Source organism: Sceloporus occidentalis, unplaced genomic scaffold, assembly GCF_023333645.1.
Source record: "Sceloporus occidentalis isolate IW3139 unplaced genomic scaffold, rSceOcc1.0.p SCAF_426, whole genome shotgun sequence".
In the NCBI taxonomy this organism is placed as follows: domain Eukaryota; kingdom Metazoa; phylum Chordata; class Lepidosauria; order Squamata; family Phrynosomatidae; genus Sceloporus; species Sceloporus occidentalis.
Window position 1 is genome coordinate 96,995 of NW_028317406.1, and position 20,626 is coordinate 117,620.

General features: G+C 51.9%; 1 protein-coding gene across 1 annotated transcript; it reads left to right on the top strand.

Annotated features, from left to right (window-relative positions):
• Nucleotides 1-1,595: 1,595 nt before the first annotated feature.
• Nucleotides 1,596-19,934, top strand: LOC149272676 (PDZ domain-containing protein 8-like). Its single transcript, XM_089506825.1, has 5 exons — nucleotides 1,596-2,290; nucleotides 2,479-2,604; nucleotides 4,219-4,321; nucleotides 17,337-17,493; nucleotides 17,800-19,934. The coding sequence occupies exons 1-5, from the start codon at nucleotides 1,596-1,598 to the stop codon at nucleotides 19,932-19,934; spliced, it is 3,216 nt and encodes a 1,071-aa protein (XP_089362951.1).
• Nucleotides 19,935-20,626: the final 692 nt, after the last annotated feature.

Here is a 20,626-nt window from a genome sequence, read left to right on the forward strand (position 1 = left end):
CTCAGGAACCGACTTCCACCGAACCTTCAGCTTTCACCCTCCTGGTTTATTTGTTCTGTTGCCTACTTTAAATTATGATTTATTGTTTTATATAGCACCACCGTATTCCACAGCGCTGTACAATGGGATGTATTGTTTTATCTCCTCGCTGCTCTGCTGAGTGTTTTAGAATTGTTCATAATAAATCAGAGCTGCAGGCTTTTTCTGCCCCTTTGTTACTTTGCCTGCTGAGCTTTATGTCCTGAGGAATAATTGCCCCCGAGCCCAGGGGGGCTTAAACCGCGACCCGCGGGGCGAAACTGGGATAAAGCCGCAAATGGCTCTGACCCAGTATAAGGTGACTAAAACAGCCTGGGTTTCTTATTATTATTATGGACTAACCCCTGGGTGACAGGAGTGATGAGAGTTGGTTATTATTATGGACTAACCCCTGGTTGATCGGAGTGATGAGAGTGGATTATTATTATGGACTAAGACCTGGGTGACAGGAGTGATGAGAGTCGATTATTATTATGGACTAAGACCTGGGTGACAGGAGTGATGAGAGTCACTTATTATTATGGACTAAACCTTGGCTGATCGGAGTGATGAATGTGGATCATGAGGACGTTTCCGGTGTCATCAGGATAGAACAGTCAGCTTTAGCCTAGGGTTGCACGACTCTAAGGGCCACAAACCCAGCAGGGGAATCCAAACCCTGGGGCCCAGAGCTATGGAAATCACAAGATGCAGCGTGGGCAGTATTAATGGGCTGTGGTAGCTGAGAGTAGGCATCCTACCTACTGCTGAATAAAGTGAATCACGGAGTGGTTCAGAACAGGAGAACAAGAGCCGGCACTGCCTGTAACTCCATAGTGGGGGTGGGGGGGGCAACTGTGGGGTGGGGTGGGGTGGGGTGGGGTGGGGTGGGGTGGGGTGGGGGCGGTGGTTTCGCCCCAGGGTTCAGAACACCTCTGCTGGGAACTTGAAGCTGCTCCAGGTAACCCTGCCTGCCTGCCTGATCTCGGCCCTTCTCCCTTCTCCCTTCTCCCTTCTCCCTTCTCCCTTCTCCCTTCTCCCTTCTCCCTTCTCCCTTCTCCCTTCTCCCTTCTCCGGCACCTGCGCTGCGAATCACCCTCTTTCCCGCCGTGACTTCCACAACTATTGGGTCAGTCATGTACCCGCCTATTACATACCACTAGCCAATGAGCAGACATGATACCGCCCACACATTCACGTAGGCCAATGGAAACCTACGTGTGCGACTTGCACCCTATCCCACGACTAGGCATGCGCCTTCTTCGACGATCAACCTGCAGCCAATGAGCTTCCGCATACCCAGCCTGTTCCTCTAGCCAATGAACGCGCGCTCTCCTCTTCTTCCCACGTTACTACCAATGAGCGTCCTCGCCCCGCTTCCGTACCTCCAGCCAATAGGTTTACGCCGTCTTCTTCTGTCACTTTTCAGCCAATGAACATCCGCTTTCTCGCCCCACTCCAGTCACCTCCAGCCAATGATCGCGCTCTCTGCTTTTTTGCCGCCTCACAGCCAATCGGCGCCCGCCTTGCCCCGGTAGTGTCAGTGTTGCGGCCTGTGTGGCGGGGATGCGGGGGATATGCTGCTGGTCGTGTTGTTCTCCGCGCTGGCGGGCTGCCTGCTCACCGTGCTAGCGCAATACTGGCTGCTGTCCCGTCGGTCCCCGCCGCCCCCGGTTCCCCGGGCCGTGCCACCCTCCCCTCCCAGCGCTGGCCCCGCCGAGTCCTGTCACTTCCTGAATGCTATCTTCCTGTTCGTGTTCCGGGAGCTGCGGGACACGACCCTGCTCCGCCGATGGCTCCGCCGCAAGATCCAGGTGGAGTTCGAGGAGCTTTTGTGCAGCCGCACGGCCGGCCGCCTGCTTGAGGGCCTGAGTCTCCGGGACATGAGCCTGGGCGAACGGCTGCCGGTGCTGCGGAGCGTGCGGCCTGAACCCGGGTCGGCGGCGGCCGGAGGGGCCCCGGACGAGCTGGCCTTTGAGCTGGAGGTCGAGTACCCGGGCGGCCTGCAGCTGGCAGTAGACGTGGAGCTGGTGTTTGGGAAGTCCGCCCGGCTGTCGGTGCGCCTGGGCCGTGTACAGGGCCGCGTCCGCATGCTCTTCAGTCGCCTTCCTTTCAATCACTGGGCCGTGTGCTTCGCCGAGGAGCCGCTGCTGGAGCTGGACGTGCAGAGCGAGTTTGAGGGACGGCCCATGCCCCAGCTCACCTCCATTATCGCCAACCAGCTAAAGAGGGTGATCCGGAGGAAGCACACCCTGCCCAACTACAAGATCAGGTGATCCACTCGATCCCCCAGGTACCCTGCCCAACGGTGACATTGGGTGATCTACAAGATCCCCCTCAGTACCCTGCAAACCCGAGGATAACGCGAAGAACGTCTGGTTTCTGATCTATGAAGGGAAGGTCGCCCCGGGGCCGCCGGTGTTCTGCCGGGTCACTCGCTGACGTCTTTCTGTTCTTTAGGTACAAGCCGTTTTTTCCGAGTGACGCCCAGCTGTCCGGCGCTGATCTCGACGAGCCGAGCCTGACTCTACAAGACATGGGTCTGGCTGACGGCCGGCTGAAGGTCTCGCTTATAGACTGCAGCAGGTAAGCGTTCCTGACGGCGAAAGAGATTCACTGCAACCAAAAGCGGCCTCGCGCCACACCTGCATTGATGCGTATCCATGTACAGACTACTTGGGCCTGCTTGCTTTGAGCGTTTCATGTGGTCCCTGCGATGCCTGCGCTGGAGCTCCATTCATTCATTCGCGCTTTCACTGCAGATCTTGGGTATGTGAATCATTCATGTTTTAAGGTTAAGCGGAGTCTGTGGCCCCTGGGATCCTACAGCTTTATAGATTGGATCCTGGCTCTCTGGGGGGCCTCGTGTGGCCCTGGAGCTGCGAGAGAAGATTTACACTCAACCTCTTTTGATTGGATGCGGAATTCCAGCCGCAGATTCAGTCGCTTTGGCCTCTGATGATATTTTAACGACTTATTGCCTCTTACGTCTAAACTGGTTGCAGAAGGGGCTGCGCATGCGCAGAGCCGAGCTCAACAGTCCCCGATGGGATTAATCTTTTTTAACTTTTTAAAGTCGCAGCCGGTGGAGCTCTAGTCACCTTTTTGGGGTAGCCGGGTGTCGGACTATCCTCATCCCCCGGGTTTGGTGAATAGAGCACGGTCTGGCTGCGCCGCTGGTGACCTCTGACTTAACCCGAGTCCTTTCGGTTTGTTGTCTGTGCTCCCCAACCGGGATCTATTACCTGCGTCGAGCAGCAGGTCACCGGCCCCCATTGTCCCCGAACCGGGTCCGGTTTCCAGAGCTGTTAAATTATGAATATGCTCACTCAAATATTAACATTCTCACCGCCAACGTTTTGATGAACAAGAAAAGGACTCGGCTCGCGTTATCGCTGAAATGATCTGTATGAGCTGCCTGGGTCTTGGGAATGAATGGGGCAGGCGAGTGGTAGTCTATACAGTGAACGGAAGCACAGTCAGGGTAATTATGCGGGGCGGATTGTTTATCTGCGGCCGGATCTCGTGTTCTGTGCCGCTCTTTGTAACTGGTCGTTCTTTTAAAGCTTCATTTGTAACTGGTGCAAGACTCAGGGTTTTCCCAGAGAGACTGGGGGAGGGGTGCAGACATGTCGCCGCTGTTACGCCGTATTTATTATTTACGTCCGGTTGCTGAAAAGCGGAAATGTTTAATGAGCTTCTTATTCTCGTGATTAATATGCCGTTTCTTCTGTTGCCCCGACTGCCCTCCTGGGGTGGCGTACATTTGGGGGGGGGGGGTAATCCCGTCCTGTCCTGTCCCTCATGTGCAGACCCTCTAAACCCAACAGTCAGTCAAGTAATAATTTCTCTGTGAGAGCACGTCTTCGCACACGTATGTATTCTGTATGTTCTATATGTGTTTAAAGCACGTAATACTCTGTGTGTTTGGGAGGATTTGGTTCTTTCATGCTTTATACTTTGCATTTTTTATTATTATTACTATTAGTTTTATTAGTAGTATTACTTGTATTATTGTTATTTATTAGTACTAGTTTTATTAGTTTTATATATAGCGCCGTCAGGCCACTTGGTGGAAGTTTGTCAGATCCTATGTACTCGGAACGTTAAGCGGTGTTTAATGCAGCCGTATCTGCTTGGCGAGGATTCCCGCGGCGCGCATGCAGCTGGCATTCATTGGCTGCGTTTCTTGTCTTGCAGGCTTCTGATCTTCGGCTCGTACGAGCAGGAGACGCACATTCACTGCACCTTGGAGATCAGCGGCAGCCCCTGGAAGGAGAAATCGAGAACATCCATCAAAACGGTAAAAACCAGACCCCCGTTTCCGCAGAGAATCCGCCGCTTTTCTTATTTAGGATAGCATTGCGGAACCCACGGGCTGTTCATGAGACGGTGCGGATTCTCGCCACGCGGGGCTCTGCTGACGGTCTCGCGCTTTAACGCGAAGCTCACCCGCCGGCCTCTGAACAATCTGCCGGGGGCTCAGCTCTGCAGGCAGCAGAATCCGATCATCTCCTGTCCTGATTGTTTGCACCGTTGGTGTTAGAGGTTTTACTGAAAACAGGGGTCACGGTGGCGGAGTGGCAGGGGGGTCACGGTGGCGGAGTGGCAGGGGGGTCACGGTGGCGGAGTGGCAGGGGGGTCACGGTGGCGGAGTGGCAGGGGGGTCACGGTGGCGGAGTGGCAGGGGGGTCACGGTGGCGGAGTGGCAGGGGGGTCACGGTGGCGGAGTGGCAGGGGGGTCACGGTGGCAGGGTCACACAGTCTTGGGGCAGTTTGCTGCCTCGTAACGTATGCTGATTGGCTTAACACCGAGGAATCCGCCTGTTGGGGAGGGTGAGTGGAGCGCGCGCCTCGCCTGCTGCATGGGAGATGTTATAACTCAGAACAAACAGCAGGTGGCAGCGCAAGCCAAGGAATCAGGCCGGGCTTTTGCTTCGCGGTCCCTGCGCTTTGTGGCCGGCAGATTTCCGGACGGCGCTGCTGCTTTGTCGGTGACACGGCAGTCATGTTGTTTTGCATGTTGTGACATTAAACAATTGCGATCACTGCCTCTAATACCCCGCACGGGCAGCGTGCGGCACCTTTATGGTTACGGATCCACCTGCTGAGCTTTTGGCTCCAAAGGGGAGGAATCTGATCGCTTTTCCATAAAATACCCGACATTTCAGGCCATTTAGTGGACAGACGTGATGATTGGTACCCAGATATCACATGACCCAACGCAGTGAGTTGCAGCTCCTCTGATGCGGTGTTAAGGAAAAAGCTCCGCTAGCTGCGGCACCCGGCGCTGCGACTTTACATCTGTTTTATTCCTTGTAATTAGAGAAATGGTGGGCTCGCTGATGATAAAGGGTTAATCTGCCCCGGTTTAAGTGTGGAGATATAAGAAGGGATTTCAGAGAGGTGGCAAATGATTTGGCTTTGCGATAGGCTAATAAGCGGCGGCACCACGTGTATAATCCCGAGTTCATGACAACACAACGTGCGGAAGTTTTACTTTCCAGAGAAGTTTTGTAGATAAATGGAACAGCCTCCCAGCAGAAGTGGTAGAGGGTAATACAGTGAGGGGATTAAACATGCATGGGATAGACATACGGCTCCTGAATCTAAGACGAGACCGACGGCTGAATAAGGTTTGACTCTTTACAGCAGGAGAAACGGCTGACTAGACGGGGGCCGCCGGGGGCCGATCTGCCGGCAGGTTTCATTAATGTCGTCGCGGAGACGGGAATTTAATTGTTTGCGTCGCTCAGATCCGTTGCTTGCTCTTTAATGAAATCTTCACACGGCGAGGAATATTAAACCTCGGTTCCCCTCCCCCGCACTTTGACTATAATTGATATAAAGCGATTATCGTTAATTTCTTTGACCCAATTAAATCGCTTATTTTGCTTCCTTTATCCCCAAATGAATTTGTATTTTCAGTTTCTGATGCTTTGTGGAAAATGTAACGTGACCGGTGTTTACACGTGGAGGTCATACGTGCCAAGCTGCTCACAGCTCAATCCGTGTAAAAGGCACAGATTTCTCAGCCGCTGATGTAGCGCCTGGTGTGGCCTTTTTCTGTAGAGAAGAGACTGCTCCGCTTTAATGTAAAGTGAGGTCTCCTTGATCTCCGGTTCGGCCGTTATATCATGGGACGGGAAATCACGATGGATGGTCGGAGTCCTTCAGCCGCCGGTCTCTGGTCCCGATGTGGATCCGCCGCGCTGTGCTGCTGGGATATTTTACCGGCACGGCTGAGGGTTTCGGGGGTATGCTGGTGAAAGTAAATTCCCCAATTGAAAAAGGCCTTTTCTTGTGCTGCAGTCCTGGCGTGGTCTGGGGCAGGAAGGCAGTATTACCCGGAATCGCATCGCCCCCACCCTGTAATGTCAGGCAGCAAGGTTAGAGGGGAACCACCGCGCCTCAGAACGGGAACTAACAGGGAAAGGTCACCCCTATGATGCATTATGTGGGGCCAGTGTCGGCCCTTCACCTGCCAGTGTCGGCCCTTCATAATGAATAGTGAAGTGCTGGCCGAAGCTCTCCTTTTAGTGAATAGACCCTGGCGTCGGTCTCTGTGAGGTGGGCTCTCTGTCCTGGTTTTGGCTTTTCAGGATGTAAAATCAAACAGAAATCACAAGTTTCGGTGAGGAGTGAGCTCAGCTCGCGGAGGGCCTGCAGCGCACTGCCTGGGGGTGCTGGGAGTCTGACCTGTCGCTCTTGATCTCCCTGACGCGGGGATTCCTGATTGATCGTCCATAGAAGTAATTCTGTCCCACGGCGGCGCCAGCAAACTGGTTTCATGCCTGCGCATGCAGAGCGTCGCATTATACGCCCCGTCTCCTGACATGTACGGGGGGCAGCCGCGTCTCTCCGGATCAGCGGCTCCTGCACGGTTACCATCCTGCGCTGCCGATCCATCGGCTCCACTCCGGGAGGAGGCTTCTGACCCGAGAGCGTCAAATAAACCCAATAATTCAAAATATTCAAGGTTCGTTCGTCCCAAACAGTCATTCCGCAGAGTATATATAATATATACAGAATGGGGGGATATTAGCGTGTCGTGGCGGGGGGTATATGGCTGTATTATATAGCGCTGGCGGGAGGGGGGTTATATGGCTGTATTATACAGCGCTGGTGGTGGGGGGGTTATATGGCTGTATTATACAGTGCTGGCGGGGGGGGTATATGGCTGTAGTAAACAGTGCTGGCGGGGGGGGTATATGGCTGTATTATACAGTGCTGGCGGGGGGGGTATATGGCTGTAGTAAACAGTGCTGGCGGGGGGGGTATATGGCTGTATTATACAGTGATGGCGGGGGGGTATATAGCTGTAGTAAACAGCGCTGGCGGGGGGGTATATGGCTGTATTATACAGTGATGGTGGGGGGGTATATGGCTGTAGTAAACAGCGCTGGCGGGGGGGTATATGGCTGTGTTATACAGTGCTGGCGGGGGGTATATGGCTGTATTATACAGCGCTGGCTGGGGGAGTATATGGCTGTATTATACAGTGCTGGCGGGGGGGGTATATGGCTGTATTATACAGTGATGGCGGGGGGTATATGGCTGTGTTATACGGCGCTGGCGGGGGGGTATATGGCTGTGTTATACAGTGCTGGCGGGGGGTATATGGCTGTATTATACAGCGCTGGCTGGGGGGTATATGGCTGTGTTATACGGCGCTGGCTGGGGGGAGTATATGGCTGTATTATACAGTGCTGGCTGGGGGAGTATATGGCTGTATTATACAGTGCTGGCGGGGGGGGTATATGGCTGTATTATACAGTGATGGCGGGGGGTATATGGCTGTGTTATACGGCGCTGGCTGGGGGGGTATATGGCTGTATTATACAGTGCTGGCGGGTGGGGGGGGTATATGGCTGTATTATACAGTGATGGCGGGGGGTCATATGGCTGTATTATACAGTGATGGCGGGGGGTATATGGCTGTGTTATACGGCGCTGGCGGGGGGGTATATGGCTGTGTTATACAGTGCTGGCGGGGGGTATATGGCTGTATTATACAGCGCTGGCTGGGGGGTATATGGCTGTGTTATACGGCGCTGGCTGGGGGGAGTATATGGCTGTATTATACAGTGCTGGCGGGGGGGGGGTATATGGCTGTATTATACAGTGATGGCGGGGGGTTATATGGCTGTATTATACAGTGATGGCGGGGGGTATATGGCTGTGTTATACGGCGCTGGCTGGGGGGGTATATGGCTGTATTATACAGTGCTGGCGGGTGGGGGGGGTATATGGCTGTATTATACAGTGATGGCGGGGGGTCATATGGCTGTATTATACAGTGATGGCGGGGGGTATATGGCTGTGTTATACGGCGCTGGCTGGGGGGCTATATGGCTGTGTTATACGGCGCTGGCTGGGGGGGTATATGGCTGTATTATACAGTGCTGGCGGGGGGGGTATATGGCTGTAGTAAACAGCGCTGGCGGGGGGGGTATATGGCTGTATTATACAGTGATGGTGGGGGGGTATATGGCTGTAGTAAACAGTGCTGGCGGGGGGGTATATGGCTGTATTATACAGTGATGGCGGGGGGTATATGGCTGTGTTATACGGTGCTGGCTGGGGGGTATATGGCTGTGGGTTTCTTTAAATAACGTTTTCCTCGCACATTCTGTTTTTGGCGTGGCAGCAGGGTAAGGGTTAATGCGCGAAGCAGAGCCTGTTTGGGAGCTAAATGCGAGTTTGGGTTTGAAATTACCCGCAAACCCTTCATTACTGCGCTAATCGTTCTGCTTCCAGCTGGCGGCCGGCATCGGCTGCGAGTCAGGTGGCTGTGAGCCATGACAACATTGGAAATCAATCCCTTAATACGGTTACCCCGCAGCCGGCCCGGCAGGTTATTAGTTTGCCAATAAAGCAACAATTTAGAAAAAAAAAGACTGAGGTGGAATAATTCTTCGTCTTCTAACAAAAACCAAACGTTTCCACCGGTTTCTATAACCTGATTGGGCGGCCCCTGCTGTGCAAATCTGTATTTACTATTATCGGTTACTCTTTTATATTATTTCAATCTGGCATATGACATCACATCTCCACTATTGGCATAGCCCCAGGGTATTTTATACACATTTGCCCCCTGCCCAGTGCAGCTGAGCCGACTGTTTTTGCCAGAGACAGGCAGCTTGTTTGGTTTTTAGCTAATAGGAAGTTCCTATTGGTTCCCAGACAGCAGACCCCGCCTAACAGGAACAAGACTGACCTGAGTCTGTTGGTTGGGCTGGTGAAACGTGATCTAGCGAATCAGAAACAGATATATCGGCAGCTCTCCTGTGTAAGCCATGAATTCTGGGTCACAGGTTAAATGGCCCCCGTATCCATGGCTACAAACAGTGCATTGTGGCCCTACCACTTTAACTATTCATAACGCAGGGGGTATTGTTCCTGGGTGTTTCCTCCCCTCGATTGGGCGGAAGGCTGTGGCTCCGAGAGGTTCGGATGTTGCCGTCTCCGACGGGTTTTATCCTGGAGTAAAAGCGAGACGTCGGCTGCCACCAAAGTGCTCATTTCCGCTCGTCTCCATAGCTACACGGAGCCTTCCTGCCCCAATCCCACGGGCGTTCCTGCGTAATTTTGCATTTGTTCGGAGGACTTCAGTGTCGTGTAACATGTAGGACGCAGTTGTGCCGGGCTTTGGGCTCTCGTGGGATGTAAGGCGTGTATGTGGCGCCTATTACGTTATTCCCATAATTGGTAATGTTAGTATAATTATTAGTAATATATTAGTATGATTAATTAGTAACATTGGTGTTATAATTAGTAATATTGGTAATATTGTATTATAATTAGTAATATTAGTATTTTTAGTAACATTGGTATAATTGTTAGTATTATTAGTAATATTAGTATTATAATTAGTAATATTAGTATTATTTTTAGTAATATTGGTATAATTATTAGTATTAGTATTATAAGAATTTTTGTGGGTAGTATTCTTTCTTGGGACAAGTAGAACCTAAAGGTAATTAAATGGTTAACACATCCGAAGCCCCTCTTCCTTACCCATAAAAACCGGCACCTCTCCACAGATGGCAGTTTTTTTTCTTGTCCCTTTCAGGGACGGCCAGTAGTTCCTCGGTTCCGGACGGGCTTCGCTGGGGAGGCGCACGGGTTGCTGCCTGGGGGTTCCTCTCCCTCCGATTGCTCCCCGGGTGGTGAGCAGAGAGAGGCTTTTCCTTCCGTAGCGGTTCACGTTACGGAAGAGGTCTGTTGTGCATCCTTTTGTGGATAGGATGCAGGAGCATGCGCGTTGTGGTGGAACGCACGCCCGGGTGTCGTTGCGTTCCACCGAAGAGCCGATCTCGCTACTGAGCATGCGCGAATCGGATCTTCCGGAGGGCGGCATTTTTGAATGCTTTAAAAGGCGCTTTTTCCTGTCTGACTGCAGGAGCATTTGCCAGTACAGGATAACCGTGTCACCAGCCCCCCCACACGGTTCAGAGGAGTTTAGGTTAAGATTTTGTTTTATCTTTGCTCTATACTTTCTCTGCCCTCAAAAAAAGAAAATTTTAAAAAAAAATATATATATTATTATATTAACCTCTGTTTTCTTTGTCAGATGTCTAGTCCGGTTCCTATAGAAATTCCGGAGAAAGATAAAAAGCCACCAGCTCCCAGAAAAGCTACTTCTAAATCCAAGCATGTGGCTTGTTCAGAGTGTGCTACCCCACTCCCAGATGGTTGTCGTAAGAAAATGTGTAATTCATGCTCGGCAGAACAACTTGCTACTGAAAAGCAAAGAGATTTGCATTCCTTCCTGGGTTGGTTCCAGGAGAATTTGGCCCAGACCTTTGAGGCTTTTCAAGTTTCTGCTGCTCATTCCCATGGGAAAGGAAAGGAAAGTTTGCATAAACGCAAGAGGTCCAGATCATCATCTAGGTCAGACCTTTCCTCCGGTGAAATCTCTCACTCATCTCTTTCTACTACAAGTGATAGTTCAGAAGATGAGGTTTTTTTCCCGCCTCAGGAGCTTCGTAAGTTTTCTAAGGAGGTAACATGTCTGTTGCTGGAGGAGGATTCGGAAAAGGTTAAAGGTTTTCCTGTTTTACCGAAATTAACAGAACTTATGGAGAGGGAATGGAAGCACCCAGGTAAAAGAGCCTTTATTTCGAAACAGTTCAGACAGCTGTTCAAACTTCAAGGGGAAGACACATGGGACGACCCCCCTTAAGTGGATTTCCAAATTGCACAGCTTTCCAAAAAGACAACCATTCCAACTGGAGGAGTGTAAGGCCTTAAAGACCCCATGGATAGAAGGGCAGAGACTTCTTGCAGGCGCATATTTCAGGCTGCAGGTTCGCAGTGTAAGGCAGCGGTGGCAAGAGCCCAGAATATTTGGATTCACACTTTGGGAGAATGTCTCTCCGATGACTCAGATTCTGAGATTTCCAGACTCCTTAACAGGTTAAAACTCTCCAATAGTTTTTTGTTGGATTCATCTCACAAATCTCTTAAATTGTCAGCCAAGACTATGGGATTATCCTCGGTGGCACGGAGAGCCCTGTGGTTAAGATCCTGGACAGCGGATTCGGCATCCAAGGCCTCTTTATGTTATTTACCTTTTGAAAGAGAAACTATTTGGAGCTCCGCTAGAAGACCTGACCAGACAGATGTCGGATACCAAAAGAGCGCTCCCTCAGGATAGAAGGATCAAGTGGAATCATAAATACCCTTATAGAAATGCCAGACCTTTCCAGTCTTCCCGCTCACAAAATTTTCGTAGCCTCTACGGAGACAGAAAATTCCAAGAGCGTCCTAAGAAGCAAGAAAAGAGGAAGTTCTGACAAAGTAGGAGGAAGAAGGAACCTGGGAGCAGACTACTCAAAATATTTGGATTCAGAAGATCATATCGGAGGGATACAGAATCAAGTTTTTTCAACCTCCTTTGAGCCAGTTCCTCATTTCCTCATATCCTTCGGAAAACAAAAATGTAGCCCTATATTCAGCATGCCTCACACTGCTACAGAAGGGAGTCATAGAGAAGGTCCCAGTTCATCACAGATTCCAGGGTGTCTACTCTCGTCTCTTTAGTCCGGTTTTGGATCTGAAGAGGGTCAACAGTTGTATCCGCTATCAACGTTTCCGCATGGAAAACCTCACGTCTGTCACACAGATTCTGCAGAGAGGAGATTTTATGGTTACACTGGATTTAAAAGACGCCTATCTTCATGTTCCTATAGCCGAAGCATCCAGAAAGTTCCTCAGGTTCTCTGTTCGGGTAAACAAGAGGATTCATCACTTTCAGTTCAAAGCCCTCCCAATTCGGTCTGTCATCGGCTCCAAGGGTTTTTACCAAGATCCTGTGCCCATTGACGTCAAGCCTAAGACTACGGGGTGTCGCTATCGTACCGTATTTGGACGACTGGCTCATCAAGGCCGAATCTACACAAAAACTGCTGGCAGACTTGGACACCACGATTCGTTTTCTAGAAAGACATGGCTGGATCATCAACAAGGAGAAATCCAATCTCCTTCCCTCCACCAGGATCCAATTCCTGGGGTTGATAGTGGACTCAGTTTCCCGGTGCATCTTTCTCCTGCAATCAAAGATCAGGAAGATAAGACGGGAAATTTATTTTCTTCAAACCTGCTCTTTCAGAAGAGCTATGAGCGTCCTGGGTATTCTCACAGCGTCCATCCCTGCGGTCCGTTGGGGAAAGTCTCAACTGCGTCCCTTACAATGGCAGATCCTTTCGAATTGGTCAAGAAGGGAAGAAGACCTAGACTCAAACTTCACAATATCACGCCAAGTCCTATCTCATCTGAATTGGTGGAAGAAGTCAACCCATCTTTCCAGGGGTCTCTCGTTCCAACCCCGACGTTGGATGACTCTAACCACGGATGCCTCAAGAATCGGCTGGGGGGGCGCATTTAGGTTGCCTATTCACACAGGGAATTTGGTCTCCAGACGATTCTCATCAGTCTTCAAATTACAGAGAATTAAAGGCGGTCCTTCTAGCCCTCATGGCTTTCAGGCCCCAGATAGAGGGTCATTCTGTAAGAATTCAGTCAGACAACGCGACGACAGTTGCTTACATAAACAAGCAAGGAGGAACACGAAATCTTCAGATTCTATGCTCTGTGTTAATGAGGTGGTCCCAACAACATCTGCAGGATATCTCAGCAACCCACATCAGAGGCTGCTACAATTTTAATGCGGACGACCTCAGCCGGGCAAGGTGGTCTCAGGCAGAGTGATCCCTGACCACGCAGACCTTCTCCATCTTGGTGGCAAGATTTGGCCTCCCAGAGATAGACTTGATGGCTACCAGAAGAAACAGGAAAGTGCCGGTTTTTGCGTCCCTCAACAGGCTGGACTCTCCTCATGTTCTGGACGGCCTTTCAATTCAATGGAATTTCCGTTTGGCCTACATATTTCCTCCTGTAGCCTTGATTCCTCGAATTCTCCAAAAGATTTGTTCGGACAGAGCCAGGGTCTTGGCCATCATACCTTACTGGCCAAGTGGAAGTTGGTTTGCCCTTCTCAAGCAGCTTACCTTGGCATCCTGGGAATTTCGGAGCCTTTGTTGGACAACAGGGAGCTTCATCCAGACCTCCTTCGGATGTTTCAGTTGACGGCCTGGCTGTTGCAAGGATGATTCTGTGGAACCAAGGTGTTGACGGAGACCTTTCTGACCTTCTGTTGAATTCTGTAAGACGCTCTACATCCAGGATATATTTTCGAATTTGGAAAAAATTACTTCTGTGGTGCTCTGCTAGAGGCTTGAATATCTTCCCTCAGAATATCAGCTCTATTCTTCAGTTTTTGCAAGACGGGTTGGATTCAGGTCTCAGTGTTTGTACCCTAAAGGGTCAGATCTCGGCGCTTAATCATTTTTTTTCTTTCAGACCTGGCCTCTCACCTTCTGGTGAGGCCGCTACCATTCGACGTCCCCCGTCAAGATCTCCTTTTCCTACCTGGGACCTTATTCTCGTCCTGCAAGCTCTTTGTTCGGCTCCTTTCGAACCATTGGAGGAAGTTTCCTTGAAGATCCTTTCCCTCAAGACGATTTTTTTGGTAGCAATTACTTCAGCCAAGAGAGTGGGGGAACTTCTTCGGGAGATTTCACTGTTTTCCATCAGGACAAGGTTGTGCTGCATTTAAAACCCTCGTTTCTTCCAAAGGTCATCTCCAGGTCAAGTATCAATCAGCCCTTGGTGCTTCCCTCATTTTTTCCATCTCCTTCCTCCCCGGAAGAATGTAAATGGCACTCCTTGGATGTTAAAAGGGCTTTGGACATATATCTCAAGCGTACTTCATCCTTCCGTACCACCGACCACCTGTTTGTCAATTTTTTGGGTCATTCTGCTGGTAAGGCGGCTTCAAAGGCTACCATTTCTCGATGGTTTGTTGATACCATTCGTATGGCCTACCAGGCCAAGGACAAGTTGCTTCAATGTCCTGTCAGGGCTCACTCCACTAGAGCCATGTCTGTTTCATGGGCTGAAAAGGCTTCAGCTTCTCCTGAAGAAATCTGCAAGGCGGCTTCCTGGTCCTCGTTCAATACCTTTTATACAACATTACCGACTAGACGTCTTCTCCTCTGCGGAAGGTGCTCCAAGTTGTTGTCTCCTAGGCACTTCCCCCCCTTCTGCGGGGTCTTGTTACATCCCACTTGTACTGCCCCTGTATGACAGGAAAAACGGAAATTTTTTACTTACCGTAAATTCCTTTTTCCTTAACACAGTGGCAGTATAGATTTCCCTCCCTTCGTTGAGAATAAACTATTTTTTGCATCCATTTCTGTGTGTTCTTGTTACTAACTGCCATCTGTGGAGAGGTGCCGGTTTTTATGGGTGAGGAGGAGGGGCTTCGGATGTGTTAACCATTTAATTACCTTTAGGTTCTATTTGTTCCGAGAGAGAGTACTACCCACTTGTACTGCCACTGTATTAAGGAAAAAGGAATTTACGGTAAGTTAAACAATTTCCGTTTTTTTTATCACTTTTCTTCACTGTTTCCAGCCGACAACTTAATTCTTGAGCGATTTGGTCTGTTTGAGGCTGTTTTACGGGGCCCGCCGCTGTCTGTCCCGTGTGCGGGAGACTTTCGAGGTCTCTGGGGTTTCTGCAATGAGTGCTGTGGATTCCGTAATGAAACTTTTTGCACCTAAAGCGTCCTGTAAATCTCGGGGGGCAGTTTAATTCCCACGCCCGGCCGGGCGAGACGCCCCTGAATGGTAGTTTTGAGAATATGTTCACAGATTGAACTAATTGAACGTCGGGAAGCTGCGGCTCGGGGAGGCAGCGACTCTCCGGCCCTGGGGCCGATCTGCTTCACGGTGCGGCTGATGGATACGACGTGGCTTCACTTCCCTGCTCGCTGCCGGCGACCCGCGCCCTATAACCAGAAGCACATCGATTTGACAGATGGTATTCAGCGAGAGCGAGATCCCCCCCCCCCCCCCGGCACGGGGTCTGCGGTCAGCGCTAGTCCGAGACCCTTCCAGTCCGCTGCCCGGGGGGTGTGAGAGGGGATGGGGAATCCAGAGAGAGTACGGCCCCCGTGGACAGCGGAGTTTAAACTTCCCTAAGAACATTCTGTATCCGTAGAGAGGTTACTTCTGCCGCCTCGTCCATCGGGATGCCTCCTGGTCTCTGGCGCAGTTTGTGCCTTTTTTGGGGGGTTCATTGTCTTGGTGGATGCGTGGAATGCCCTCCCAGCAGAGGTGGTAGAGGTTAATTCATTAAGGGACTTTCAATATACATATGGCAGATCTCCTCATCGTAAGACGAAACCCAGACTGGGGTGAGGTTTGGGGTCTGGGCGGCCGCCGCGCGATGAACGAATGTCTGTCCTCTGCATCTGAATCGTTATCGACCGACGCGTTTTCCTCCACCGGCCGTCGGATGAACCACCAAAAAAAAAATCAATGCTCGTTTTTCCTCAATAAAAGAGCGTTTAAGTAAAATGCCGGCGTTTTAGGCTAAATGGCCGTGTTTGGCAGAAGCGCACGTTCAATGCGTGGCCCCCTCCCCCGCGCCAGACGATATCGAGCCATTTAAGTGTCAGCCGCCTGACGCCCACCCCCCCGTGCGCGTTAATTACTTTTTATTTAAAATGTCTCTGTAATTTCTTATAATTGGCAAACGTTTTCTTTTCGCCGCGGTCGGCCGCCAGGGGACTTAATGCGATTTAATCGCCTCCTTTCGTAGATTGTGGCTCCGGGCCCCGCGCGACATTTCTTGGAACGTACAGATTAGGCTGGAGATGGGGGGGCGCTTGGCTTTTCTGAGCCGTTTCCGCTGATATCTGTGTATGAGAGCGGCCCCCGGCGTGTAACCCCAACGGATCCATGCAGACACCGGTCCCACGCGGGGTTAAATCCCTCCCGGGGCCGAGGTGTGTGTTTTGGGGATAGTGAAGACCTTCTCTTTGTAACCCTTTGAGAGCCAGCGTTATAACCTGCAGAGCGCCAAGCGCCCCCCCCCCCCCCAGCTTTCTGCGCGGACCGGATCGCGTTGCCATGGTTATCGTCGCGGTTCTGTATATCCTGCCTTGTAGTAGTTTCGATTTTTCTGTTTTTTTTTTGGGGTGGAAAGGCTGCTTTTTAAATTATTTTTCCCTAACATTTTTCCGGACCCTGTGAGTGGGTTTGAAGCGCCAGTCTCTGCCGGCACGCCCCCCCCCCACCCGGGTCTAAAGGGTTAATGTTAGCTGGTAAATAAATTAGCGATTGTGTGTGATGTGAGTGAAGAGGCTCCTGTGTACATCAGAGGGGTAATTGTGTCCTCGTCTCCCTCCGTACACCCAGCGTGTGTCCCGGCTGCCTCTGCCCTATTGATTTGTCTTTAACCTTTGTGTGGCGTGTGCTGCGTGTGGCGTGTGCTGCATGTGTCGCCTTTTAGTGTTTTTACAGAGGAATTCATGACTGCAATTGCCACATCAGAAACTCGCATCTTCTTATCCTGCCCCGGGCAGCCGTATAACCGTATAACAACCCGCGGCTGCCGGGAGAAGGGCTGTCAGGAAACGCCTTGCAGATGCTGATGGGGGGGGGGGGGTTGATTGATTGAGGGGGGGTGCTGATTGGGGGTGTTAATTGGGGGGCGCCGGATGATCAGATTCTGGGAAAACTCTTTCTAAACACTGAGAACCCGTGCCGTGTTCAGCTGTGCCAAAGGTTGTGTTACCGGCGGCTGCACCGGGGGGGGGGATTCTGCACCCTGGGGGGTGTCTGATTTTCATAAACTTATGAGATTTATTAAAGTGATTATAATGTATAATGTTTTTATTAACCCTTTGAGTGTACGGGGGGTCCTGGAGGGTCCGTTCTGAGCGTCTCTGTTCTCTGTTGAAGGTGGAGTTGGTGAAAGGAACGTCCCAGAGCATCGGCCTCATCATGGTGCAAGCGAGAGATGGAGACACCGGCCATGTCTGCGTCGAGACCGTGACCCCCAACTCTCCCGCGGCGGCAGCCGACCTGAAGAAGGGAGACCGTCTGATAGCCATCGGAGGTACGCGGAGCGCTCTGGGCCTGCGCGCGCTGCTGATATACGCTGCCGCGCACGGTGCCGATATATGCTGAGAGGGTGACAGCAGAGGTCCAACAGTTTATATCCCAAACGATACGTCGTGACGTCTCCCGGCAGATCATATAACCCCAGAGGAAAAGGGAGCTCCTGAGACGAGACATCGGACTGATTAATGTAATAGAGGGGCCCAATGGGGCGGGTTTTGGGCCGCAAGGGGGCGGGTCTTCCGGCAGGTTCTAGGTTCCTATGATTTGCGTTCTCCTAACACTGTTCCTGTTTCGTTTTTAGGTGTGAAAGTTACTTCGTCTGTTCAAGCCTCCAAGCTCATCAAGCAAGCAGGGGACCGAGTTCTTGTGTTCTATGAGAGGCCCGCTGGTCAGAACCAGTGCGCTGGAGGCTTACAGGAGGGTTTTGGACCCGCAGAAGACTCCGGGTTTTCATCTGCATCTTGTCAGCAGAACTTCGAAGACGACGCGGCCAGTCTGATTGTGGATCCGGAAATCCGAGAGCTGGATTCTGAGTTTGAGGACCTTGCTTGTGAGATGAAGCCCCCCGGAGAACTGAAAGAGGAGACGTTCCTTCCTGCGAATCCGAGTCCCAAACGTGCCGCGGCTATTCTTCTTGCAAAGCCCGTGGGGTCCGTATCGCCGAGTCTGAGCCGTAAACTGAACGTGTCCGGTTACCAAACCGCTCCAAAACCGCTGCCAAAGGCCGGTAAAACGGGCCCTCCTGAGAGTCGAGACGCTGACCAGCAAAGCAGACCCTCGGCAACGTCCGGCAACAGGCCGCCCGTGCCCCCGAGACCCCAAGTGAAGCTTACCTTAACTACCTGTGAGACTTCGAGTGCCGTGGAAGCCGCCGAGCCGGCCGTGGATAAACCAGAAAGGCCCCCTCCGCCTGCCCTGAATGGCGAGAAACAGTCGGGAAAACATTTTGAACCCACGCAGGACGTCGGCCCCCAGAAACCCAGTTCCCTAAAGCAGGATACTGGGAAGGACAAGCTGCCGGAAAGCTCCACCGGGACCAAGGACGGTGTGGATGATCAGAACGCCTGGGAGTCTCCGGAGGTGCTCTATAGGAACCGGCAGGGTCGCTGGACCCGGTCGTCCCGCGTCTTTGATGTAGAAAGTCACCACAAGTATCTGAATGTAGCGCTCTGGTGCAGAGACTCGTTCAAAACCGGGAGCCTTTGCTGCGTCGGGCACGTCAGTATCCGGCTGGAGGACATTGCGCTGGAATGCCTCGCCACCTCGTCTCTGGAGCACGTCACCCGCTTCCGCCTGAACGCCCCAGAACCGAAAGCCGCCGTGACGAGGACCGCGCTGAGAACTCTTAGCATGCATAAGGGATTTAATGAGAAGTTCTGCTACGGCGACGTCACTTTGAACTTCAGATACTTAATGGACGGAGAGTCTGAGAACGCGAGCGTCCTGCTGGAGAAAGAGCGGGACCTCAGTTTCACGGAGGATACGGCGGCTCTCCAGAAAGACGAGGCGCTCGCGGCTCCTGTGGTCTTTGCGGAAGCCAAACACAACTTCCAAGATACGCAGTTCCAGAACTCGACCCTGTGCGATCACTGCAAGAGGAAAGTGTGGACCAAGGCGGCCTCGCAGTGCATGATCTGCGGCTACGTCTGCCACAAGAAGTGTCAGGACAAGTGTCTGGCCGAAAACCCCTACTGCGTGGCTCTAGAAAAGCGAGCCGATCTAGAATCGAAATCCTTGGGTAACAGAACGACCGGCATCACCCGGCATATCATCAACACCAGTTCCCGTCTCCTGAATTTACGCCAGACCCCCAAAGCGCGTCCGCAGGAGCAGGGCAGCGATCTGGTGGAGCCTTCCCCCAAGCACACCCCGAATACCTCGGACAACGAGAGCAGCGACACCGAGACCGGGGGGGCCAGCAGTCCCTCCAAGAGAGTGTCGGGGGGCTCGGCAAAGCTCGTTCGGAAAGAGGGGGGGCTGGATGACAGCGTCTTTATAGCGGTTAAGGAAATCGGGCGAGATCTTTACAGGGGCCTGCCGACCGACGAGAGGATCCAGAAGCTGGAGTTCATGTTGGATAAGCTCCAGAATGAGATCGATCAAGAGCTGGAGCATAACAACTCCCTGGTAAGAGAGGAAAAGGATGTGTCGGACCCCCGGAGGAAAGCGCTGCTCACCGCCGCTCTTCTGAAATCCGGCGAGCGGCTGCAAGCGCTCACTCTGCTAATGATTCACTACCGAGCCGGCATCGAGGACATAGAGTCTTTAGAAAATTCCTCGCTGGCCCAGCCGCGGAAAACCCCGAAATACGACGAGGAGTCCGTAACCGCGTCCGAAGCCGATACCGGCACCGACGGCGACCCGGTCCACGAAGGACCGGAACCCTTCGGCCTCACGATGGAGGAAAAGCTTCCAGACTCGCCGGAGGCAGATTAGTCTCCGCAGGCAAAGTACTGTGAATGCGAGCGGGACCAGGTAACACCAAGGGTTAATGAGCCCCAACTGGAGCCAGTAAGCCGCTTGCCAAGCATACTGTGAAACGAGGGATGACGCAACTCTCACAATTCCCAGCCGCCACTGAGGGTCACGTGGAACTCCGGCCTGGCCGACCCGGCTGCGATTTGGTGGAGCCGGCAGGCGGTTTTCTGCCGGAGTCTGCTCCGTATCCGGCTGCGTGTATCCCGCGTGCGTCCGGCGGCCGGTCATCGCTTTCTCATATACGCTCTTACAGTCTATTTAACCCCCCGTCTGTCAGAGCTCTCTGTGCTGCCGATCCGTCAGCGTAAGGGGGTACACAATGTTAAAGAGATGTGTTAAATATGCGGACTTCTGGTTAATGATATTGTTTAGAAAGAGATCGGCTTCCCTGCTTCTGCGGCTAAACAGCTGTTTAAAAGCCACGGTCACCTAAGTAGTGTTTGCGCTGTTGTGTGATAAACCCAGTCCATCCATTTAGGCAGCAGCATTGCTAGGAAATGTATAGATCAAGTTTAAGAACCGGTTCGGTGCCGGTCTCACCCGCCGCTGACGTTAATGTGAAAGCGTGCGCTGCGGTGACATCATGAATATGACTTAATAAGCTTCATTTTCCAGTCATGCCGCCAGCCAACACGTCGGAATAAAGGAGG